Source organism: Cebus imitator, unplaced genomic scaffold, assembly GCF_001604975.1.
Source record: "Cebus imitator isolate Cc_AM_T3 unplaced genomic scaffold, Cebus_imitator-1.0 Scaffold271, whole genome shotgun sequence".
NCBI lineage: Eukaryota > Metazoa > Chordata > Mammalia > Primates > Cebidae > Cebus > Cebus imitator.
In genome coordinates, this window is record NW_016107586.1 from 1,378,691 (window position 1) to 1,405,700 (window position 27,010).

General features: G+C 37.9%; 1 protein-coding gene across 1 annotated transcript in view; it reads right to left on the bottom strand.

The window, feature by feature from the left end:
- SORCS3 (sortilin related VPS10 domain containing receptor 3) overlaps nucleotides 1-27,010 on the bottom strand; it is a 609,576-nt gene that overhangs the window by 17,018 nt on the left and 565,548 nt on the right. Inside the window, exons 20-22 of the mRNA XM_017500803.2 lie at nucleotides 21,314-21,447; nucleotides 1,808-1,931; nucleotides 275-387 (exon numbers count right to left, since the gene is read on the bottom strand). Coding sequence (XP_017356292.1) covers nucleotides 275-387; nucleotides 1,808-1,931; nucleotides 21,314-21,447 — 371 coding nt within the window. The remainder of the gene's footprint in view (nucleotides 1-274; nucleotides 388-1,807; nucleotides 1,932-21,313; nucleotides 21,448-27,010) is intronic.

Below are 27,010 nucleotides of genomic sequence, written 5' to 3' on the forward strand. Positions count from 1 at the left end.
TATTTTTAGTAGAGACAGAGTTTTTCTATGTTGGCCAGGCTGGTCTCAAACTCCTAGTCTCAAATGAACCACTTGCCTTGGCCTCTCAAAGTGCTGGGATGAGAGATGACAGGTGTGAGCCTCTGCACCCAGCATTTTCTCTCACTTTTTACAGAGAAATAATCTTTATTCAATTGTAGAATACAGTTTTAATCCATGCAAATCTATTGTGGACCACACCATCTAGTTATTTTCTTTATTCACAAGCACTTAAACAAAGATAAAGCCAACTTACTTTAACCAGAGCTCGCTTGATAACATTGCCAATATCTTGTCGCCATTCAGGAATGTCAGGATTGTGGTAATCCAGATTCGGGGAGAATGATAAGAGCTGGGACTGGAAATATTCTGCAGGGAGAGAGAGTGTTCAAGTGAGGCTGGGACAGAACAGAGAGGGTGTGATTGGTGTGGGGCTCCACCATCACTGTGCTTTCGGTAAAGGGTCTACTCTTTCATGAGGCTTCTAATATAATTCCTTGTTCTCAGCTTGTTTCCTGACTTCTGAAAGTAGAATTTGGTGATTATAAGTAGATTTGTGCTCCTACCAGTTTTGTTAGTTCCTAAGATCTTAAGCCTTTCTTCTTGTATATTATCTGAAATGAAAGACGAGTGTGAAATTCCAGAAGGAGACTTCTGCTACTATAGGTGGTACCATGCAGAGCCAACACAAAGCATTAACAATTTAGGCTTGGTTGGAATGGAGTCTTTTCACTTCTCCTTCCTTAATCCCTTTGCTTATTGTGCTAGAAACTGCCTCTAAGGATTAGAAAACAGGTTGAAACTTTGTATCTTGACCTGGTTGGTGAGTATACAGGTGTATTCACTTTGTGGCAATTCATAAAACTAAACACTGGTGCCCTGTACACTTTTCTGTATAAAATTTAAAATTCAATTAAAATGTTTACTTTGAAAGAAACACACAAACCTTCCACATGCCCCTTGAAGAGCCTGAGAAGTTTGAAGAACTGTAGGAAGAGGAATTTACCGGGTGTGAAGTTGGAGGAACATAATCTGAGTCAGAGGATCATATGCCTTCATTTAACTTTCTAGAAAACCACAGTGATAGTGGTGGTGTCTAGGGGCTTGGGAGAGGTTGTGCGAAATGGCGATAGAGGTACTTTCAATGATTCTTAAGTTTATTATAAACTTAATAATTTATAAGCTTATAATAAACTTAATAATTCTCCAGGAGTGAGAACAGAATGGTAGTCCTATTTACCACTCTTCTGCCTTAGTCCTAGCTTATACTCTTAGCCTTATTATCTAGTTTTTGAAGCCAATGATATCCAAATCTCCAACAATCAAGAAAGCCATTGGTTGTGAATAGGTCATCTCATTAACTGAGCAGAGTCCTATAAGGCAGGGATCATAACACCTGACCTCTGGAAATCACTGGTCTCATCTCACAAAGAGTGTGTCCTGCATATATGCAGTAGATACCTCAGCTGGACAAAAGATCTAGCCCTTTCCATGACAGTCTTTCTATCTTTCATTTCCTTCAATTTATGATACGTGTCTTTGTCTAATGAGAAGCCCAAATGGGTTGTGAGACAGACATAACACAGGGGACAACAAATACCTGTTTGTGATATACTTCTCTTACAACCTCAATCTCTAGGTAGGAGGTAGATTTGGAAGCTCCCTGTGGACCTATGTAATGTTCCCAGGGGCTGAGGAATTTCCATGACACTCAATGATTGCAGGGAGGGTGGACAGGGGAGATTAACTGAGCGGGAAGGAGCATGACAGGACAATTTTCATGGCTTACCATGAACTGCAATTTCCTTTGTGTCCTGGATAAGGGCATTTCCAGCAGCCACTTGAACTGTGATGGTGTTGGTTCCCTCTGCAAGGAATGTGAAGGAAATGCTGCTGTCCAACGTGATGAGAGGCTACAAGAAGAAGTAACAATACTCATTCAGTCTTGTGTGGGAAATCAACTTTTCTTCCTTTTCTGAAATTCTCAGACTGCCATCCTAACTTGGAAAAGAAATTTAAAAACTCTATAGTTTCTTAAAACTGTAATTATTCTTCCATTATCTAGGAAAAGTATTAGTATACTTGAAACATTATAAAATGTTAAATTCTAGAAACAAGAATAAGACTGGGCATCCTGGGTTTTGCATGTCATTCCTTCTCCTGTGGCAAAGTAGACATAACTTTTGTAATCTGTTTCTGTTGGCTTTGGGAATAAAAGATGATTTATCTTGTCCTCCAATACCTGGTATTATTTATAGTTTCATCCTATATTTCATTGGACTATGAGACCTTTCTGAGAAGTGATCACATGTTATGTACTTCTGTATTGCCCACCCTAAGCATACTGTCTTTTTTTTTTTTTTTTTTTTTTTTTTTTTTTTTTTTTTTTTTTTTTTTTTTTTTTTTTTTTTTTGACAGAGTCTCGCTCTGTTACACTGTCACACAGGCTGGAGGGCAGTGGCATGAATCTTAGCTCACTCTAACCTCTGCCTCCTGGGCTCTAGCAATTCTCCTGCTTCAGCCTCCTGAGTAGCTGCGAGTACAGGAACATACTGCCACACCTGGCTATTTTTTTGTATTTTAGTAGAGACGGGGTTTCACCATGTAGCCCAGGCTGGTCTCGAACTCCTGAGCTCAGGCAATCCACCTGCCTCAGCCTCCCAAAGTGCTAGGATTACAGGTGTGAGCCACCACGCCCAGCTGCACATTGTCTTTCACACAGCAGAAAATACATGTAAATTAGATACACTATCAGATTACTTTTTACATTATTATATCTGCGTTTACCCTTGCTAGACATTTTTACCATTTTTAATAGGGTGAAAAATACACATGCATCCATATTTGGGAACATTTCTTAATCTTTTTTCGCTTTCTGTTTTTTTTCCCCCTAATTATCATAACAGATAGGAACTTCTCAAGGATGAAGAGAGAAACAGAATGCAGTTATTTTGGAATTCACAGAGGGTAGGTTTCAGGACCCCCGTGGATACAAAATCCATGCATACTCCAATTCCATTGTAGGCCCTCCATAACTGCAGGTCTTACATTCTTTAAATACTGTCTTTTCAATCTAAGTTTGGTTGCAGATGTGGATGCTGCTGATATGGAGGGCTGACCGTATTTCTTGAAAAAAACCCACATATAAGTGGACCTGTGCATTTCAAACCCTTGTTGTTCAAGGATCAGCTCTAATTATATCTTTTTTTTTTCTAGAAAGAAGAATCTTGATAAAAAGCAGATGCTTATTGGAGAGAAGGGAGTACAGATCTTGAGATTGAAGACTCATTATCTAGTGGGCATCTTAAAGTCAATGCCCTCTCAAATTCTCTATTGTTTGGAAAGTGAGATGTAACAGTTGGAGGCTGATCTAAGGCAGCTGATAGAGAGATGCCACAAGAACAGATGAGCAGCCTCCCTCTCCTCTCTTGGTGTCAGGATGACAGCAGGATGGAGAGTAGCAATGTAGCCACCTGGGGAATGCACAAAGCTGCCCTTTAAGTGGGGCATGACAGCCCCTCATAGCACACCCATGTATGGCCTGGATGCATGTGTACAAAGCCCTGCAGAGGCTCCCAGATAAAGCTTTCAGATGGTGTCCCACTGTAATACTGAAATTCCTTTCTAGCTCAGAATTTTTAACTGGGCCTTTGAAACAATAATTTAATTCTTCTGCTTTAAAATTCTATTGCTCTCTTTTATGATCAAGTTGATGGCTAGAGTTGACAGGATTAGAGATACTGCCCTAAGCGTCTGACATACATTCTTTTTCTATTTGGCAAATGAAAGGAGAAAGGGAGTATGGAAAGAGATATACTCCTTGCCTTAACCAAGGGCAAACCACAGGGTTCAGGCATTCTTCCCCATACTTATGCCTGGGTGATGACACGCACATGGTGTGACCTTCTGAATTAATCAATGGATGAGGTGTTAAAGTAGGTTTTGACATGGGCATAAAATCCAAAGAGTCAACAGTGGCTGTTTATAGCCCTGTTTGGACAAGGAAGCTGAAGTCAAATTGGGCTCAGCACAGCAATGTCAATCAGGGCCATGGAATAAGGGAATAACTACATGTGTTGCCACAGAGTCACCATTTCTAGTATAATTAGAACAATGACTTGAAACTCACTCTGTTACAGTTTGAATCAATAACCTTAGGCAAAGTTTGTCCCCATTCTGGGCCTTACTTCTTTATCTGTTAAATGAGTGCTTTGGGTTCGGTGATGTGTGAGGACTCTTTCAGCAATCAGAATCTGTTGCATCGACAAACAGATCTAGGCAAAATTTATAGTTTCTACTGATCAACCGATCAGGTCTTAACCTGCCAGAAAACCTTCAATTGCTTTGCTACATTCTTTAAAAAGAAAATGAGATATCTCTAAACACCTAACAGAGTGGCTAAATATATATATATATATATAATGATGATATCAAGTAATATTGAAGATGCAGGGTAATTAGGACTCATAGAATTTTGGTAGAAATGTAAAATGGTAGAACCACTTGGGAAAATATTTAGTTTCATAAGAAATTTCAAGAACTTTTTCCAGAGTGGTGTGATAGTGACAGGAGGCAGCCAAATGCCTAGGCTGATAGGGGCAGGTACCCAGGGAAGCCCCTCCTCCAAGCTGAAGGCACTTTAAAGCCTGAAAGCCAGGCTACAAGTCAAATCTTTGGACTGGATTGAAAAACTTGTCTTCCTGCTTGGCATACTTTCTCTGATTGATCCCCATCCTTCACCTATTTTACATATACCTACCCTTTCCTAGTTGGTTTTCCATACTGTCATGCCCACCTTTGAATGGTGTCTTCACTTTATCCTTCTGTGCATACTCACAAACCAATCAGCACACACTCCCCATCCTGTGCCTATAAAGACCACTCAGTCGGTAGAGGAGGAAACAGCCTGACTTCTGGGAGGAGACAGCCTGACTCCACTGGAAGTCAGGGAGGAGATGACCTGCATTTTCCGTCCCTTCTCCAGTTCCCCTCTCTGATGAGGGCTGTTTTCAGTGCTCAATAAAATTATCTGCCTTCACCATCCTTCGGCCATCCATGTGACCTCATTCTTCTTGGATGCCAGACAAGAGTTCAGGACCCACTGAGTGCAGGTACCCAGAAAGGCTATCACACTGGCCCTTTCCTCTCAGTGGCAGAGGGCAGCTGCCCCACATGACAAGGCAAGGGGCCAACTGAGCTGCTAACATGCCACTGTCCACAGATGGTAGAGCTAAAGGAGCACTGTAACACCCCCTCTGGGGCTTCAGGGTGGTGGGCACCCTCTGGGTGCTGCTATGTTCCCCCTGAGGTGATACACCTGGTCTGACCACAGGCCCTCCACAGAGCTTGCTCCCGTGTCAGTACCTGGAGCCTCTGGCCATATCCCACACTCCCTCACTCACGTGCTCCCTTCTGCAAGGGGTTGAGCATGGTGAGCCAAGCAGAGGGGGCACCCCTGCTGCAAGTTCAGCAAAGGGGCCAAGAAAAATCCTGCATCAGTTGTACCATATGTATATTTTATGATTTGGCAACTGCAATCCTAAGAATTTAGCCAAGAGAAAAGAAGATACAAGTATACAAACAACAACAACAAAAACGTTCATAGCAGCTTATTCATAGCAGCCCAAAATAGGAAGCAGCCCAGGAGCTCATTAGTAGAAAATTTAGTAGGAAATAAGTAAATATATATGTATTTTTGTATATTATATATAATATAAATATTTATAATATATTTATATAAATATATAACACACAAAGACAAAGGAATAACGCAAAATAGTATTTATAACTACTAGTTTAGCTTTAAACTATTAGTTTAAAGCTAACAAATATTTATATATAAACATATTTATATATTTTATATTTATATATCTATATATAATCAATGTGTGTATATAATCAGTATGGATGAATCCCCAAACCAGCAAACCTAATTTATGATGAAAAAGTAGAATAGTGGTTGGTTCTGGCAACTGGGCTGAAGACTGACTCAGAAGGGGCATGGAAGAACTTTCTGGGAGTTTGGATTACACAGGTGAATGTCTTTTTAAAAACTCAGTAAAAGCACATTGTTGATTTGTGCATTCCATTGTTGATAGGTTTTATACCCCCACAGAGGTAAAAGTGTAAAGAAATATTCAACTATAGTTAATGATATACAAGCTGAATCATTTAGGACAAAGTATACACGTGTCTTAAATTTACTTTGAAATGAATAAAAAATCAAGATTGGCTAATGGATGGATATAGAAGGCTGGACAGATAGACGTGTGATAGAACACACTGAGCAAATGTTTATGGTAGACTACATGTGGTGTGTTTGTGGATGTTCACTAAACAATTCTCTCAGCTTTCCGTTTTGTTTTACTGCCTTCAGCTATTTCTCATCTTTTCCCACCTATCACAACCAGGCATTTTTCTCCCTTAACAGTTTTCTCTTCAGAGAATCTTCACTACTTCCAGCTCATCTTATTCTGCTCTCAGTAGTATACATGGCCCTCTCTCCTTTTTCTGCCCACTATTCCTAAGATTCAGGTGGCTGGTGCTGTCCTGCACAATGGAATCTCTTTTGAGAAGAATGGAATTCCTCCTGTCCTAGCAGATTTGATCTTGTCTCCATCTGGCTGTTTCCCTAGGAGATCCAGGGCCCAGCAAGGGTGCAGGGATGCAGGGCAAAGGGAATGCCATCTGAAGTAAGAGAGCATGTGCCCTCCTGCCAGCCAGTCAGGGCACTGAGCCACAGCAAACAAACTGCACTGAATGGGAATACTTGGTCTCCAGGTGGCAAGCCACAGACTCTTGTGTTGGGGAAATGGCAGGAGCTAATTTTGTTTTCCAAATTGCTTTTGTTTCTCATCAGCTGTTATGGCAGCATGGCTGATTTCACCTTCCTTGCAAAGCTGGAACACTCAACAGGATTCTTGAGTTCTTCATCAGCCACTGATATCTGGTGCCCAATGCTAAATTAAATCAAATATTTTAAGGTTCATTTACTCAAACATATTAGGCAAGCAGACACATTTATTAAGCCAGACCTCTGTTAATCCCAGCAAATTGGCCTTTCAGAGCCCCACAAATGCAACAGGCAGCTGATTGACTTCTCTGTCTCTATGCTTCATCCAATCTAGAGAGCCAGCCCACAGCAAGGCCCCTTAGAAAAATATCTCATGCCATGCCTAGGCTGAGAGCTACATCTCTCCCCACAGAGAATCCCTCATGTGCGACAGGTCACATATTATCCATTGAGCCTGGCAAGAAATTGACAAAGTTCTGTGTGACTATTTAGTTATGATATTTCCACTTGACTAATGGAAATAAGCAAGCTGCAGGGAAATCTTTGCATGCAGCCTACATCAGTTTCCCAGACACAGTTAGTCAAGTTAATATTGCATATTCTAAAATCTCTACAATTTAAAATGCATATCTTGACAAAAGCTGCCAGTCCCAAACTGGACAGACTATGCAGTCACTATGCTTGCCTTATTTAAAACCTTCAGCAGATTATACAGTAATGAGTGCAAAGTTCTCATCACATGCAGTGCAAAGCCTGGATATATAATTGTGGATTGTGGATCTACCACATTTCGAACTATACAAAAAAATCTTAAAAACACACAAAGACAAAGAAACAAAGCAAAATAGTATCTACAGCTACTAGTTTAGCTTAAAACTAAACTGAACTAATGATAGAAGATAGAATCAAATTCATGGTTCTATACATTAGTTTAGTTTAAAATTAAACTAGTAGCTACGGATACTATTAAAGAAATAAAGCAAAATAGTATAGTAAACTAATCGTTTAAAGCTAAACTAGTAGTTATAAATACTATTTTGCTTTATTCCTTTGTCTTTGTGTGTTTTTAAGGGAGGAAAAATGACTGGTGGTAATAGGTGGGAAAAGGTGATAAATAGTTGAAGGTAGTAAACTGAAACTCCCATATTTTTATGCCTATGGGATTAATTTGAAAATTCACAGGTTAAAAAAGCACTTTTCCTCAAATATAGATACATAAACATAGGAGTTAAATACATCCCCAAACTGTTTGACAGTATCTGTCTAAAGTATCACTGTCCAGGAATCTGGTTCTATCTTATATAAATCTACCCTAAATAAAAACTTTTGTGAAAAAAGAAAAAGCATCCATTTTTGTCATTCAAAATCATCCATCATGTATCTTCCTCACCTTTCAGCTTTTTACTCCATCTTCTGCCAAAATTAATCCTCTAACCATCACCAAAGCCTAACCTCTACACAAAAATCCCTCTTTCCTCTCTGCCTCAATTCTACTACTCCTTCCATGCCAGCTTAGGCTCCACTTTGTATACAACTCACTCAGTGACCAACAAAGTCTGCATCCAACACTTGCTAGGCTGCTTGACTTCGCCAGTAATTTTACATTCCTATTGTATACCTTCTTTTATCTTTTCTTGAACGTAAGCCTCATATTCTCAAATAGATTACATGTTTCTTGAAAGCAACAAATGGAATTTACACTGCTCTGTATTCCTCACATCTAGCGGAAACTATGGGCTCTTAAAAAAGATTCATAAAAGTACTGATGCAATTTCACATTGACTACTGATAGATTTTAGGCACATGAGCCTATAGTTGGATTTCAGAAATTCTTTCTCTTTTCTATTTACCTACACAACATATTTGCTTGCCAATTATTGCATATGTGCTCATTGTGCATTCTTATTGGGGATACAATCTCCCTGAAGCTAAGGAGAATGTCACATGTGTTCTTCTATCCCTTTTAGCAGCATGCAAAAGTCTGATTATAAAGGCAGCAGGCCAATTCACTTTTATCAGTAGGATGATTTAATTCAACTACTTACATAGTAACCTAGTCACACAAACAAACACAAATACATAAAAATAGCCATAAAATATCACCTTCCAAGGTTATTGTCTTAATTGTATCCTCTGTAAAATGGAATAACTTCTATTTCATCAGTGACATTCTGATAACAATAAAATAACATGCATGAAGAGACCAGTACACAATGAGTAACAGAAATACATGCTCAAAATTAGTATTAGTTCCTTTTACAGGTCAGTTTGCTAGTCAAAGGGAACCAAATAGCTCTAAAATCACAGTACTCACCGCACACCCAGAGACATTCACTCATCTGCCAGCCAAATATAGTGCTCGTTGGATCAACTAATGGGTGCCATGGCCACCTCAATGTGTTTCTGGTATGGGGTTAGCAAATAGCACTGCACTGAAAATGCACCTCTTTCAAATGGACCAAGTAACCATTTTTAGAAATTGGAGTGTAATCTATAGAACCAAGTCAGATTTTTAACATAAATACAAATACTGTTAATGCAAATGATGAGCAAAACAGTGACTACTACTTCCAAATGCTTGATGTGTTAAAAACGTTTTCTAAGCCTTTCTTTATTTAATCCTTGAAGCAGTACTTGATCATAGATACTACTGTTATTACCCAGACGTTACCATTAATAAAACTGACTCAAATAAATTAAATGGTTTGATTAGAGGCATACAGCAAAGAAGATTCTGTCTGGACTCCAACCTAGGTTTGTCTTTTTCTGAAACTACTCTATTCTTCTGCCTCTCATGCATTATCATTCTATTATTTCTTTGGGAACAAAACCACCTAGTAAAACCTCTGGGACCTGGGTATTTGTGCAGCATTTCATGCTCAAGCTTTTGGATGAAAAATTCCTAACCAAGGGAATATCTCTGGTCACCACTAAAAAAATAAAAAAAAAAAACTATAATGTCAATATGTAATTTTAAAATGCCCTTTCATAATATGGCATAACATATATTAGGTAGGTAGGTAGGTAGTAGTAGATAGATAGATAAATAGATAGATAGACAGAAGTGGAGAGACAGAGAGATATACAGCAGATTTCAAATATAACTAAGTCATGTTCATATATTACATATTATAGTATTCTTGCTTTAGAGAAATTGATACAAACTCAGATTAAGTGACTCATTCAATTTAACACAGATAATTATTTCAGAAATATAAACTAGAATCCCCAATCGCTTTGTCCATTTATTTGTTTTTAATCAAATACCTATTAGACACTGCATGGCATTTCAGGTCTTAGAAGCAGCACTCAAAGAAAAAATAGAGCTGTAGAGAAACATTGTGTCTTCTGTTCCTCCCAGGCTGCTGAGGAAATCACTGTGTTGGTAACAGTCAAGAACTGCCCTTCTTGCACACAGAAATGTCTCAGAAAAGATCACCAGGTAAATGAACTAGAACAAGAAATAATTCTCTGACTTCACAGCCAAACCCTCACATCCACACAGGAAAAATGAACTTAAAATCCTCCTCTTTCTAACTTCTCCCTGAATGACTTTCTCTTTTTCCTTCACTATGTATATCTGCTGGTCTTTGAGGCATAATTTTATGTTATGTAATCTGCAGGAGATAAACACCTCTAGTGGTGAAGCTAAAGCAACTGGGGCTGGGAAGAGTGTGTGATAAATGGGAATTAGTAGGCCCAAGTTTTATGTTTGGCTCTGCAATTAACCAAGTGTTTGAATTTGGGATGCTCATCTCACACAGGGAGCTTAACTTCTCTAATATAACAAATAGGGATTTTATTAAATGATCTACCCATCTATTGTCCTGGTGAAGAATAATCCCAGAAATGGAAATGCATTAGTCATCTATGCTGAGAAATTTATTTGAAAATATGAGGCACAAATAATGCAAACAGAAAAGGGTTACCTGGTCCATGAATCTTGCTCTATATGTTACCAACCCATGCTAAATATAATTTCTAATAACATAATAAAAAGCATCCATTTATTGAGTACATAGTCTGTGCCAAGTAAATAGTGTTAGCTTAGTTTTCACAACAATCAAGTTGAGATAGGCATTATTCTTTCCAGTTTATGGTGAGTCAATTGTATCTTAGGACAGATAACTTTATCAGGCTCTCACACAGCTAAGAAGTAGTGGTTCTGGAAACTTCACCCAAGAAACCCTAAATCCTAGGTCCATGTTCTCTCCACTATATCATGCTGCCTCCCTAAAAAAGATCAGGGATAAGTTATCTCCCACTTATGCAGAAGTAAGGGTAGGGTGAAGTTTTCTTTGGTTATAATTGACCAGAATCTGAATATTTATTTCCCTTCTTTTTAGATATCCAGCATTTCCAAGTCTGATGCTGTACTGTATTTAAATTATGTTTTTTTAACTTAAAGCTTTCTCTATGACAAGAATGCTAATCACATTATGAGTTTTCAAAAAAAGACAGTTAAAAAAAATACACAAGTGTGAGAGTTCAAAATTCCAGGGGGATTCAGTCACAGGAAGCCTCCCATGACTTTGTGAATTTTATCACCAGTAGGTGACCAGGTACCCCCAAAAACTGTTAAAGAAAATTACCCATATGGTTATAGCAGAAGGAGGGGGAAAATGATTATTTTGAAATACACATCAGAGCACTATGTTCTTTTTAACAAGGTCTGCTCTCAGAAGAAACTTATAAATAAGAGCCTAAACTGAAGGGGATTTATAGTCCAACTAAGCTATGAGAAGTAAAATATACAACTCCAGCCCACTTTATCCTTCCATATGAGAGAACATAGATACCTATCTACAGTCCACTCTAGCAAATCGAATCAACCTGGGGGATCAGGTGAGGGAGAACAAATAGAAACACCTGTAAATGCCTGAGACCTAACCATAGGTTGATAAAGGCTTCCCCTCCTTCCACATGTTACCGCCATATTACTAAAGACTATATTTATAGTCATTCCTTTCACCCACTATATCATGTACAGCTATGAAGAAAAATTTACAAGGTATACTAAAGGGGGAAAAAAAAACATAGAAGAAACAGAGCAAGTATCAGAGCCAGATATAACAGGGACGTTGCAACGATCAGAGCAGGAATTTGAAATAATTTTAATTACTGTGCTAAAAGATTTAATGAATAAAGTAGACAGCATGCCAAAACAGATGAGTAATGTCAACAGAAAGTTGGACATTCTAAGAGAAAAACAAAAAGAAATGCTAGAGATCAAAAACACTATACTGAAATTTTAAAATGCCTTTGATGTGTTTATTAGTAGACTGAACACACTGAGGAAGAACCTCTTAGCCTGAGAACATCTCAATAGAAACTGCCAAAACAGAGAACAAAAGCACAGAGAACAAAAGGAAAAAAAAAAGAATAGAATATTCAAGAATGAGGAACAACTGAAAATAGTATAAATGCATGTAATTTGATTAACAAAAAAAGAAACAGAAAAAAATCTTAATAATAACTGAGAATCACAGCAAAGTAATGCCAGATGCCAAACCACAAACAGGCAAAACTCAGAGAACACTGAGACAGATAAATGCTGAAAAATCTACATCTAGATGTATTGTTTTCAAGCTACAAAAAATCAAAGATTAAGAAAAAAAATCCTGAGAGAAGCCAAAGGAAATAAACACTTTCCATATAAAGGAGAAGAGATAAGAATTATATACAATGTCTCCCCAGAAACCATGTAAACAAGAAGAAACTAGAGAGAAATATTTGAAGGGTTGAGGGAAAAAAATCCACAATCTAGAATTCTTGACCCTGGAAAATTATTCATCAAAAGTGAAGAAGAAGAAAATGCTTTCTCAAATAAAGAAAAAAATTTAAAAAGGTATTGTCAGTAGATCTGTTTTGCAAAAAAACATTAAAAGTTCTTCAGACAGAATGACATATAGGTCAGAAACTTAAACCACATGAAGAAAGGAAGAACACTGATGAAGAATAAATGAAGGCAAAATTTTTTGGAAAACTATTATTCTCAGTTGACTTAACAGAAAAAAAAATTGTTCAACATAATAATACCAACAAGGTATTTGATTATGTATACTTATGTATATATCTTATGCATGTGTACATACAAGTGAAATGAGTGACAACAGTGAGAGAATAGACAAGAGACAAGGATTTATAATTTTTACTAAAAGCCACTCTCACTACTATTGAAGTGATATAGTATTATTTAAAATAGGCTTGGATTCACTGTAAATGTATATAGCAAATTCTAGAGCAATCACTTTAAAGAGTTTTTTTTTTTTTTTTTAAGTACGAGTGATATACAAAAATAAAATTAAATCCATAAGGGCATAGTTGAATTTAATAATGCCATCACTCAATTGGACATAACTAACATCTATAGAGTACTTTATCAGACAACAGCAGAATACATAGTCTTCTAAAGCTCACATAAATATCCACTGAACTAGACAATATTTTGGGCTATAAAACACATTTTAACAAATATGAAAGAATAGAAATCATACAATGTCTGCTCTCAGACTACAGTTAAACTGAGCAATAAATAATTAACAGAAAGATAACTAGAAAATCCCAAAATACGCAGAGATTAAACAAGACATATCTCAATAACACATAAGTCAAAAAATAAATGTCAAGAGAAATTAAAAGTATTTTCAACTAAATAAAAATTTAAAACAAAACTAACAATTGTGGGATGCAGCAAAAGCAGTACTTAGAAGGAAATGTATAGCATTCAGTCATCTAAACTCTCATCTCAAGAAACAAGAAAAAGAACAAAACTCCAAAGTAAGCAGAAAAAAAGAAATAATAAAAACTAGAACAGAAATCAATAAAATTGAAAATAGGAAATCAATAGAGAAAATCAATAAAACAAAAATCTGGTTTTTTCAAAATATCAATAAAGTTGATAAGCCTCTGGCCAGGCTAAAAGAGAGGGGACATACATTACTAATATCAGAAATGAAAGAGGGGACATCACTACAAATATTATAGATATTAAAATGATGACAATGGAATATGTTGAACACTTCTATGCCCACACATTTGATAACCCAGATGAAATAGATCAATTTCTTGAAAGACACAATCTGTTAAAACTCATAGAGGACGCAACAGAATATCTGAACAGGACTATATCTATTAAAGAAATTGAATCAGTAATTAATAACTTTGTGAAAGAGAAAACACCAGGCCCAGATGGTTTTACTGGTGAATTCTACTAAACACTTAGGGGAGAAATTATGCCAATTTTCCACATTATTTTTCAGAAAATAGAAGAGGATAGAATACTTTCTAACTCACTTAATCAAGCCAACATCAACCACATACTAAAACCAGGTAAATATATTACAAGAAAGGAAAACTAAATACCAGTAACTCTCAGAAACAAAGATGCAAAAATCCTCAATAAAACATTAGTAAATTGAATCCAATCATGTATAAAAAATTATACTTCATGACCAACAACAGAATTTATCCCAAGGCTGGTTCAACATTTAAAAATCAATCAATGTAATCCATCACATCAGCAGGCTAAAGAAAAAAGAACATGATCATATTAATATACACAGAAAAAGCCCTTAAGAAAATCCAACACCCGTCTAGAATAACAACTCTTTATAAATTATTCTTAGTTTATTGGGAAAAAAAGAAATAGACTATTTTATTTAGAGTTGTTATTATAACTTCCCCAAGATGATAAAGAACAAAAAACGTATAGCGAACATCATAATTGATGGTGTGAAGCTAGAAGCTTTCCCACTAAGATCAGCAACAAAGCAAGGATGCTCCCTCTCACCACTTCTTGTCAACACTGTACTGGAAGTCCTGGCTAATGCAATAAGATAAGAAAATAAACAAAAGTTACACTGATTGGGAAAGAAGAAAGAAGACTATTTTCTCATAGATGATATGATTGCTTATGTAGGCATCTAAAAGAATCAATAACAACAAGCAAAAATTTCCTGGGACTAATACGTGATTATAGCAAGGTTACAGGACACAAGGTTCATATACAAAAGTTGATCACTTTACTAGATATCAGCAATGAACAAGTGTGATTTGAATTAAAAATACAATACCAAGGAGCTTCAAGATGGCTGACCAGAGGCAGCTTGCATTCATCTTCTCCACAAAGAAGAACCAAAAATAGTAACTAGACAATCACACTTTGAATAGGTCATCTAAGAAAGAATCCTAGAATTCAACAGAGAAGTAACAGGAAGCACATAAAGCAGTGAATGACATGGAAGCAAGGCAGCCTGCTTGGCCAGGATCGGCTGTGAGTTTGGAGAGATTACCCAGTGTGGAAAGGGACTCCCCAACATGAGAAAAGGGTAAGTGAGAGACCTCCAGAAGTCCACATTCTCACCATGGACTCCTACAACCCTAGTCACTGGAGAGTCCCTTGACCATTGTGGGCCCTGAAACGGACATAAGCAGCTCCCTTGGAGACTGCAATGTCAGTGGTCAAGAGAGGGAGCTCACAATGGGCTCCACACATCCCAAGTCCAAAGCAGCTGCAGCAAGGTGCCAATTTCAGAACCCAGTTCCCAACAGACTTCACCCTGCCCTGGGGCCCAACAGCAATTACATCTCCTTATTCCTGGAGTCCTATTGACATTCCCCACAGGCAGTCACCACTGTAGCTAGCTGCTGGAATGTGGACCAAGGCATAGGCCACTGGCAATGGTCACACTTGCCACCAGCAGCAGAGCCACTGTGCATTTTCAGGCACCCAAACAGAGCTCCTCTCCCCACCCATAGCTGCCATTACTATGGGCTGTTGCCACGGGCTGGGAGGTGAGTGAAGTGTAGGCTGCTACAGTCGAGGCTAAGACATGAGTGAAGCACCAGTTGCCAATGAAGTGGCTGAAGTGCAAGTGAAATATAAGTATCTGCCACTTAGGCTAAGATACAAGCAATATATCTATTTCCCATCCACCTGACTATGGCCACCATTAAAAGCAACGCTGTCCACCACTAAAAGCAACTCTGCCCTCCCCAGTAGCAAGGCTACAGTACAACCACTCCCATTGCCCCACCTAAGCATCCCACTTGGGGTTTAGTAATCACTCCACGACTGTCTACTACAGCCCACCTGCACACAACACCAGGGGACCTGAGGATATGACTTCTTAGCCTGGCTTTGCCCTCCCCTGACCCAGAGCTCTCAATCTGAGAGTCTGAGGGTCTGAGAATCACACTGCCTAGTCCACCACAATCAGTACCTTAGCACTCCTCTGAGACACCTGAGGTTGAGCCCACCACCCTGCCACTACCACCAGAGCTGACACTCACCTGTATTAACTACTGCAGATATGAAGACTGAACCACCCAGCCCACTGCAGCCACCACTACCACCAGTGGGAACTGCTCAAGACCCAGAGGGTTGTCCTGCCACTGCTACTACCATCACCTACATCACAACTCCTGCCCAAGGGGCAGAGAACCCACTCATCTACTTGGTGCACCACTATGACTACCAGCAAGATACTTGGAAGCCCAAAAATCAGTGTAGTTGGGTCTTCTAACACCAAGGCCGAAATACGCCACCCTGAGGCCCCTAATACGCATAATCAGCCCATTGCTGCTACCCTAGAACGCCAAACCCTGGCCCACCTAGTATCCCAGATCCCTGCAAAAATTTTCCACAGCCTCCACTAATAACTGCCCCCTGATCTGGCAAGGAAATCATAGCTGCCACTGATGCTATTTAAGGTACAAGAAATCACACAGAGATTATACTAACGCACGCACTCAGAATAAAAGCCAAAGTGCCCTACTCAACCAACACCATAAAAACATCTTCAGGAAAAAGTCCCTCCCTACAAAAGCAAATTCAAAAAATTGGAAGAAGTGACCATTATACCAGCTGTACAGCTATCAATGTAAGGACCCAGAAAACATGAAAAAGCAAGAAAAAGTGACAACTCTGAAGGAATACAATAATTCTCCAGTAATAAATCCCAATCAAACAAAACAATTATAAAATCCCAGAAAAGGAATTCAAACATTGATTTGAAAGAAGATCTGTGAGATAAAAGAGAATTCACAAACACAAGGCAAAGAAATCAGAAAAACAGTTCAGGGTATGAATGAGAAATTTACCAAAGAGTTAGACATTTTAAAAAATGCAGATGAATTCTGAATGGAAGAACCCACCAAATGAATAACAAAATACATTTAGCCAAACAAGACTATATTAAACTAAAAATGCTTCTGTACAGGAAAGAAAACAATAGAATGAAGAGATAACCTGTGGAATCAGACAAAATATTTGAAAACTACTCATCTGACCACAGACTACTACTGAGAGTGTTCAAGTAACTCAAACAACTCAATGGTAAGCCAAAAATCTCTTTAAAAAGTGGACAAAGACATGAAATGACATTTCTCAAAAGAAGACATTTTGACCAGTACATATATTGAAAAATGCTCAATATCACTAATCACCACGGAAATACAAATCAAAACCACAATTAGATATCAACTTACCCACGTTAGAATTGCCAATATTAGAAAGACAATAACAGATGCTGCTATTATATAAGAGAAAAAATAACTCTTATACATTGTTGGTGGGGATGTAAATTAGTACAGCCTCAATGAAAAACAGTATGGAGATTTCTCAAAAAACTAAAAATAAAATCACTACTCTATCCAGTAATCCTTTTGTTGATTATCTATCCAAAAGAAAAGCAATCAGTATATCAAAGGCACTCCTGCACTTACATGTTTATTGCAATACTATTAACAATAGGAAAGATATAGAATTAACCCTAAGTAACCACAACAGACAAAAGGAGAAAGAAAATATGATATAAATATATGATGGTATACTACTCAGCCATAAAAAGAATGAAATTATGTAATTTTTAGCAACATAGATGGTCAATATGTTAAGTGAATTAAGTCAAGCACAGAAAGACAAATATCACCCATTCTCACAAATACATGGGAGCTAAAAAAGTTGATCTCATGGAGGCAGAGAACAGAATGATAGATACCAAAGGCTGGGAAGACCATGTGAGTTGGAGGGGAAGGGCAGATAAAGAGAGGCTGATTAATGAGTACAAACATACAGTTATATAGAAGACATAAGTTCCAATGTTTGATAGCAGAGTAGTGTGACTAAAGTTAACAACAATATATTATATATTTCAAAGTACATAGAAGAGAAGACTTGAAATGTTTCCAACACATACAAATGATAAATACTTAAGGTTGATGGATACAGTAAATACCCTGACTTGGTCACTACACATTCTATACATTTAATAAGTACCCATATTCTATAAATATGTGAAATGTCACATATCAATTAACAAAAACATAAAATACCCAATACCATGTACTTTAGCACCATCAAAAATGAAATACCTCTGTATAAATTTAACAAAACATGTAAAAGATCCATGTAGAAAAACTGTAAAACTCTGTTGAAAGAAATCAAATAATAACTAAATAAATAGATGTTCCATGTTCATGGATGGGAATACTTAAAATTGTGAAGATGTCAGTTCTTACCTATTTGATTGATAGATTCAATCAAATGCCAATAAAAATCCTAGCAAGGTAGTTTGTAGATATTGACAAAGTGATTTAAAAGTATACATGGCAAGGCAAAAGACTCAAAATAGTCAACATAAAATTGAAGGAGAACAAAGTTGAAGAACTGACTCTACTCAACTTCAAGATCTATTATAAATCTGTGGTAATTAAAAACGGGTTGTATTGGTGAAAACAGGCAAATAGACCAACGGAATAGAATAAATAGCCCAGAAATAGACCACATAAGTGTGACCAACTGATTTTTGGCAAAGGAGCAAAGCTAATACAATGGAGTAAAAATAGTATTTTCAACGAATGGTGCTTGAACAACTGGACATCAACATGCAAAAATACATGAGTCTAGGCATAAATCTTATGGCTTTAAAAAGATCTCAAAATGGATCACAGATCTAAATGTAAAACTCAAAAGTATAAATTCAAAAGTATTTTTAAAAAGTATGGTGAAGTCATTTCATATACAACACAAAAATCATGATTCATGAAAAAAATAACTGATAAACCAGACTTCCTTAAAATTAAAAACTTTTGCTCTACAAAAGACGCTGTCAAGAAATTGAAAAGTCAAAGAATGGAAGAAAATATTTGCAGAAGACATATCTGATAAAAGATTATCCAATAATATACAAACAATCCTTAAAACTCAATAAGTAATGGAACAATATGATTTAAAAATAGGCAACAGACCTTAATAGACAACTCACCAAAGATGTTATATACTTGGCAATAAGCATATGAAAAATTTTTCTAAATAATATGTCATCTGGGAAGTGCAAATTTAAACAAAAATGTGATCTCATTACATGGCTATTAGAATGGACAAAATCCAGAACATGACACCACCAAATGCTAGTGAGGATGTGGAGCAACAAGAACTCTCATTCACTGCTGCTGGAAATGCAAAATGGTCCAACCAGTTTGGAAGACAGCTTGGTGGTTTATTTCCAAACCAAACATATTGCTACCGTAAGATCCAGAAATCATGCTCTTAGTATTTATCCAAAGTAGTTGAAAACTTATGTCTATACAAAACCTGCACATGGATGTTTATAGCAGCTTTATTCATTATTGCCAAACTTAGAAGCAACCAATATGTTCTTCAATAAGCGAATGGATAAATAAACTGTGATACATTTAGACAATGGGATATTATTCAGCACTGAAAAGACATGAGCTATCAAGCCATGAAAAGACATGGAAGAAACTTAAACGCATATTACTTAGTGAAGAAAGCCAGTATGAAAATAGTGCATACTGTATGATTCCAACTATATGACATTCTGGAAAAGGCAGAACTACAGAAACAGTAAAAACATCTGGTTGCCAAGGATTAATGAGGAGGTAGGTATGAATAGGTGGGGCACGGAGAATTTTTAGGGTAGTGAAACTCTTCTTTTTGATACTATAGTGGTAGGCTCATGTCATTATACATTTATCCAAACCTATGGAATGTACAAAATCAGAAATGAATCCTATGGACTCTGAGTGATAATGATGTATCAATGTAAGTTCATCTGTTACAACAAATGTAACATTCTGATGGGGATGTTGACAATGAGAGAGGCTATACATCTGTAGAAGCATAGGAATATGGATCCAAAGGATTATAAATCATTCTGTTATAAAGACATATGCACATATACATTCATTGCAGGACTGTTCACAATAGCAAAGACATGGAACAAACCCACATGCCCATTGATGATAGACTGGTCAGGGAAAATGTGGCACATATACACAATGGAATACTATTCAGCCATAAAAAACGATGAGTTCATGTCCTTTGTAGGGACATGGATAAACCTGGAAACCATCACTCTCAGCAAACTGACATAAGAACAGAAAATCAAATACCACATGTTCTCACTCATAGGCGGGCATTGAACAATGAGAACACATGGACTCAGGGAGGGAAGCATCACACACTGAGGTCTGTGGGAGAGTGGGGAGGCAGGGAGTTCGGGAGGGATAACATGGGGAGTAATGCCAGATATAGGTGATAGGGATGGAGGCAGCAAACCATATTGCCATGTATGTACCTATGCAACAATCCTGCATGTTCTTCACATGTACCCCAGAACCTAAAGTACAATAATATATATGTATGTATGTATATGTGTGTGTGTGTGTGTGTGTGTATATATATATATATATATATATATAAAGAAGCAGCATAGAATATACGGAAAATCTCTGTACCATCTGTTGATTTTGCTGTGAACTTAACAACTCTGCAAAAATGAAGTGTTCCTTATAAAACAGGAATAGAGAAGAACATTAAGAACATTAATTTGAGGAATTCTCACCCAAATTGCTCCCAGCTTCTGTCATACAATTGTGATCATACTTGACATAGGGATTGCCATCATCATGGCTGGAAGTCGGGAGTATATGGCAAGCCAGAGTTTGGCCTCTTTCCTTCCTTTCTTTGAGATGTGGAAACCTCACTACCTTGCCTAAAAAGAATGCTAGCATTTCTAGAACAGCTAGCAAGTATTGATAAGGATTCTTCACATGTGTTATCTTGTTTAATTTTGACAACCTACATTTAGATATCTAGTTCATATTTGACAGATAGAGCCACTTAATCTCAGAGATGCTAACCAACTTCCTTGACATTGTATAACCAGGCCAAGGCCAAGATTAAAGCAAAATGGAACAAATTAAATTTGAGAAATATTGATTAGAGAAGCAAGAACATGCAGGTTTGTAGAATTTCTCAAAGTACTCTTTCTTCCTTAGGATTATTTGAACTTTCCCTATTCAAGTAATGAACTTGGTGTGAAGAGGTATGTTTTATTCAATTTTGTGGGTTCAGAGGTTTATTAAGTATCTCTTATTGCCTGTATTCTCAGTGCCCCCAAAGGCCAAATAAAAGCTGGAACAGGAGAGCATTCAGTACAGATTCAATTTGACACCAATCGGAAAGGGCCAAACCTTTGTGCTATTGCCGAACCACCAGAAATAGGTAAGGGTCCCCAGTTGACTGGGCCACACAACCGCACTGATGTTGACCTCCTTATTTCTTATGGCAACAAATGGAACTCGGAGATGAACATGCTCCACAGGGCCTAAGGAAACAGAAAAAACGACGTCAGTGTTTATATTCCTGGATATGTCAAACTGTATCATATCCCTAAATTCTTAATTTCTATTAGCATCCCCTGTAATAAAGGAAGGACCACAAACCCATAATTCTTAATTTCTATTAGCATCCCCTGTAATAAAGGAAGGACCACAAACCCATACACGTTGGGAGGCGAGTATATGCACTTGAAATGAAGCACTAGGTGTAATAGGGAACTCAAATCAAGTTTCAGATTTTTTGAGTGGCATCTGAACTAAATTTACATCTGATAAGCTTAACCACAGATGCTTATGAACCACCAATACAAGGACAAAGCTAGTTTACTAGACATTTAGCCAATAAATGGGAAGATAAACAGCAGTCCATTTTGTTTTTGATGATTAGCCTGTATTATGATTTGGGATCATTGTATTGTGTGGAGGGCTCTTTTATTATCCTTGATTGTCAATGGGTTTCCATCTCCTTCAACAATTGGCCATTGTGCCTCATCATCTGCAGTACACAGTGGGTGTCATTCAGAAACTGGCAAGGCCGTTTTCCAAAAAGGGAAAAGTATATCTCCCTAAATCAAAGGAGAAACAAATGCCAGGTTCCCAAATAATAAAAAATCTGCTTGAAGAAAGGTAGCCAGGCTTCTCATTCTTTCCCTCAGAAAACTGATATAAGCAGCATGATGTTCTAAACTAGCAAACAGAAGAATATACATCAACACACCCTAGGCAATAAGTGAGGAGTTTAATTCAATTCGTCTCCAAACTAAAATGAGGAGAGGACAAAGCTGATGAAGAAGTGTTAATGTGGTCTCCCTTCCAAGTACTAACCAGGCCCGACTCTGCATAGCTTCCAAGATCAGATGAGATCAGGCACATTCGGGGTGGTATCAAATTGTCTCTATTTGCAGATGACATGATTGTATATTTAGAAGACTCCATTGCCTCAGCCCAAAATCTCCTTAAACTGATAAGCAACTTCAGCAAAGTCTCAGGATACAAAATCAATGTGCAGAAATCACAAGCATTCCTATACATCAATAACAGACTTAAAGAGAGCCAGATGAAGAACGAACTGCCATTCACAATTGCTACAAAGAGAATAACATACCTAGGAATACAACTAACGAAGGATGTAAAGGACCTCTTCAAGGAGAACTACAAACCACTGCTCAACGAAATAAGAGAGAACACAAACAGATGGAAAAACATTCCATGCTCATGGTTAGGAAGAATCAATACTGTGAAAACGGCCATACTGCCCAAAGTAATTTACAGATGCAATGCTATCCCCATCAAGCTACCAATGACCCTCTTCACAGAACTGGAAAAAACCACCTTAAACTTCATATGGAACCAAAAGAGAGCCCCCATAGGCAAGACAATGCTAAGCAAAAATAACAAAGCTGGAGGCATCATGCTACCTGACTTCAAACTATACTACAAGGCTACAGTAATCAAAATAGCATGGTACTGGTACCAAAACAGAGATAAAGACCAATGGAACAGAACAGAGGCCTCAGAGGCAATGCCACACATCTACAACCATCTGATCTTTGACAAACCTGACAAAAACAAGCAATGGGGAAAGGATTCCCTGTTTAATAAATGGTGTTGGGAAAACTGGCTAGCCATGTGCAGAAGGCAGAAACTGGACCCCTTCCTGACACCTCACACTAAAATTAACTCCAGATGGATTAAAGACTTAAACATAAGGCATAACATCATAAAAACCCTAAAAGAAAACCTAGGCAAAACCATTCAGGACATAGGCATAGGCAAGGACTTCATGACTAAAATACCAAAGGCATTGGCAACAAAAGCCAAGACAGACAAATGGGATCTAATTAAACTCAAGAGCTTCTGTACAGTAAAAGAAACAATCGTTAGAGTGAAATGGCACCAACAGAATGGGGAAAAAAATTTTTGCAATCTATCCATCTGACAAAGGGCAAATATCCAGAATCTACAAAGAACTAAAGCAGATTTACAAGAAAAAAATAAACCCATTTAAAAGTGGGCAAAGCGTATAAACAGACACTTTTTAAAAGAAGACATTTATGAGGCCAACAAACACATGAAAAAAAATGCTCATCATCACTGGTCATTAGAGAAATACAAATCAAAGCCACATTGAGATACCATCATGTCAGTTAGAATGGCATTCATTAAAAAATCTGGAGACTACAGATGCTAGAGAGGATGTGGAGAAATAGGAATACTTTTACACTGTTGATGAAAGTGTAAATTAGTTCAACCATTGTGGAAGAAAAGTGTGGCAATTCCTCAAGGACCTAGAAAAAGAAATTCCATTTGACCGAGCAATCCCATTACTGGGTATATATCCAAAGGATTATAAATTATTCTATTATAAAGACACATGCACACATATATTCATTGCAGCACTGTTTACAATAGAGAAGACCTGGAACCAACCCAAATGCCCATTGATAATAGACTGGACAGGGAAAATGTGGCACATATATACCATGGAATACTATGCAGCCATAAAAAATGATGAGTTTGTGTTCTTCATAGGGACATGGATGAACCTGGAAACCATAATTCTCAGCAAACTGACACAAGAACAGAAAATCAAACACCACATGTTCTTACTCATAGTGGGGTGCTGAACAATGAGAACACATGGACACAGGGAGGGGAGCATCACACACTGGGGTCTGTTGATGGGGAATAGGGGAGTGACAGTGAGGTGTGGGGAGGTTGGGGAGAGGTAACATGGGGAGAAATGCCAGATATAGGTGACGGGGGACGGAGGCAGCAAACCACATTGCCATGTATGTACCTATGCCAACAATCCTGCATATTCTTTACATGTACCCCAGAACCTAAAGTGCAATAAAATATATGTATATAAATAAAAATTTTAAAAAGTGTTAATGTGGTGAGGTACAGTGGCTCACACCTGTAATTCCAGGACTTTGGGAGGCCAAGGCAGCTGAATTACCTGAGGTCAGGAGTTCGAGACCAGCCTGGCCAACATGGTGAAAGGCTGTCTCTACTAAAAATACAAAAATTAGCTGGGCATGGTGGCAGGCACCTGTAATCCCAGCTACTTGGGAGGCTGAGGCAGGAGCATTACTTGAACCCAGGAGGTGGATGTTGCAGTGAGCTGAAATTGTGCAGCCTGGGCAACAAGAGCAAGACTCCATCTTAAAATAAATAAATAAAGCGTTAATGTATCAGTGTTCCATCTGAGAGGTAATAGTTTTTTTTAACACTGCAAGATTTTCTCCACCATCCCCATAGCTTCCTTTCTCCCTCCTTTCCTCCTTTCTTCCCTTACTTTCCTTTCTATCTTTGTCTTCCTCTCTCCTTTCTCTTGTTTAATCCTTCCCACATAACCAAATCCAACTAAATATTTTAATTATCTTCCTACTATGACAGAGCACATTTTCTTGGTTTTCACGATTATCAATTTGATGAGTATAAGTAACTGAAGAGACTTCTATATGGAGGTCTTAAGCCACAAGTGTAGCAAGACATCTCTTCAGCCTGGGGGCCTTGAATGCTTCTTATTGGTGGAGCATTTTTCAGTCCATCTAGCCTGCCTTATTTGCATCCTTGGTAATTCTGGAGACAAGTCAGTTCAAAGGGAAGAAAACAAATGGATGTTTCCCATTTCAACTCTGGCACAAATGTACCCGTGTGATCTTTTCCTTTATCTTACAGAGTATTACTCCTACACAGACTATTACCTTGTCCTAAAAATAAGGGACAACATTTGCTCTGCCTTCCTTATAGTAATAAGAACATATAAAAGTGTTATCGGTTGTTTAAAGTACTATACGATTAATGAAAAATGGCATGATTTCTACTGCCCACTACCACCACTGCCGTCACTGTTTCTGTCTGCCATTGGGTTGAGGTCCCTCTAAAGACTTCAGTGAGCATTCTCCTAAGTCTAACTGGACATATTCTGTGTCACAGATAATTTTATATTGAAGGGGAAAGTGTTTTGACAGTGACTGCTATTTGGGCGAGGAGATCAGCCAGGCTAGTGTATGTGCAAAGGATAAATGCTTGAGGGTGATGGATGCCCCAGTTTCCATGATGTGCTTATTTCACATTGCATACCTGTATCAAAACATCTCATGTACCCCACAAATATATATACCTACTTTGTACCCACAAAAATTAAAAATAAAATAAAACTGAATACTTAAAAGGAAGAATATCCACAGCTTGAGAATACTTTCTGCCTCTGCCTTGGCTCCAGACATATGGCATCTCAAGATTTCTCTTACCAAATACTTTCAACTTTGTCATTTCAGATACACATTTGGTTGAAGGTTGAACTATTTTAAATAAGAAAATTATTATTATTATTTTTGTAGAATTTGTTTGTTCAAGATAGTAAAAAAGGCACCATTTTCTCATGTGAGAAAATAATGTATACTTTTATTGCTTTATTTACTCATTTTTAGGAGTTTACCTAATTTATGTCTTTTATAGTTTGTGTTTTACTGATCAACGTGGAAGAGAAAGAGACTGCGGAAAGGGGCTCCTGGCTAGTCCACATCCAAGGAAGGAGATGAAAAACATCCTTCTCCATCCCAGATTCAAATCTTTCATTTTTCTCCTGGTAGGAAAGGGGCCCCTTTAGGGTACCCTTTTGCCCTTAAAGTCACTGCTTCTGTTCTCACTGCTATCCTCCAGAAAGCATGAAGCCCAATCCCCAACATACCTCATGGGAACCCTAGGCTCTTCCACAGTTAAGCCATGATGCAGCTACCGTTCATGGTCCTCAGTTTCTTCTTGGCCTTCTGTCACTTGGGGGCCTTGGCTCCGTGACAGCTGACACTGTCAGGTCCTCTGATACCCAAGAGATAAAAGGAGGCCCTCTTCTCCATAAACTCGTGCCAAACACAAAAAGGATGTGGCATTCATGACTTGGAAGACCATCACTCATGGTTGCATTTGTGCTGCTTCAGGACAACCACATTTGGTTAAAAATAATCCTAAGAAACACCACCAGTTAGCAGCTTTTTAGGGCAAAGATTCTGACCTAAGAGCTCTGGACTTTGGTGTGGAGATAAACCAAGGATCAATGAGAAGAGATGAGAGCTGAACAGATTCAGGAAGGAGCAGAGCAAACTCCTAAAATCCTCACTGTCAAATAGTGCCCCTTTTGATAAAAATCTAATAATCTGTGCGAGATTGGTTATTATGGGCAGCTAACAACTACTTTTGTTAGCTAATGGCCCAAGGTAAGGCCAAGAGCAGTTTCCACAATAATAACTGTCTGGAAAATGCAGCCATGATTGATTTGGAGGGAATTATGAGCACGATAAAAGTTTCAAGGAACATTTCCTCCCTCATGCACATAAGCCACAGTATAAACCTGCTCCTTGCTGTTGCATTTTTTGCCAATAAGATACATTGGTTGTCACACCCTGAAGGCGAGGCCCACACTTGGCAGAATCAGAAATGTGGATGGGGAAAGTCTTTGGACTAGAGGAATGTGAAGTTCATTTTCTTTCTTTGTCTTCATTTTTAAATGCAGCAAAAGTGTCAGGTATGAAGTTAATGGGA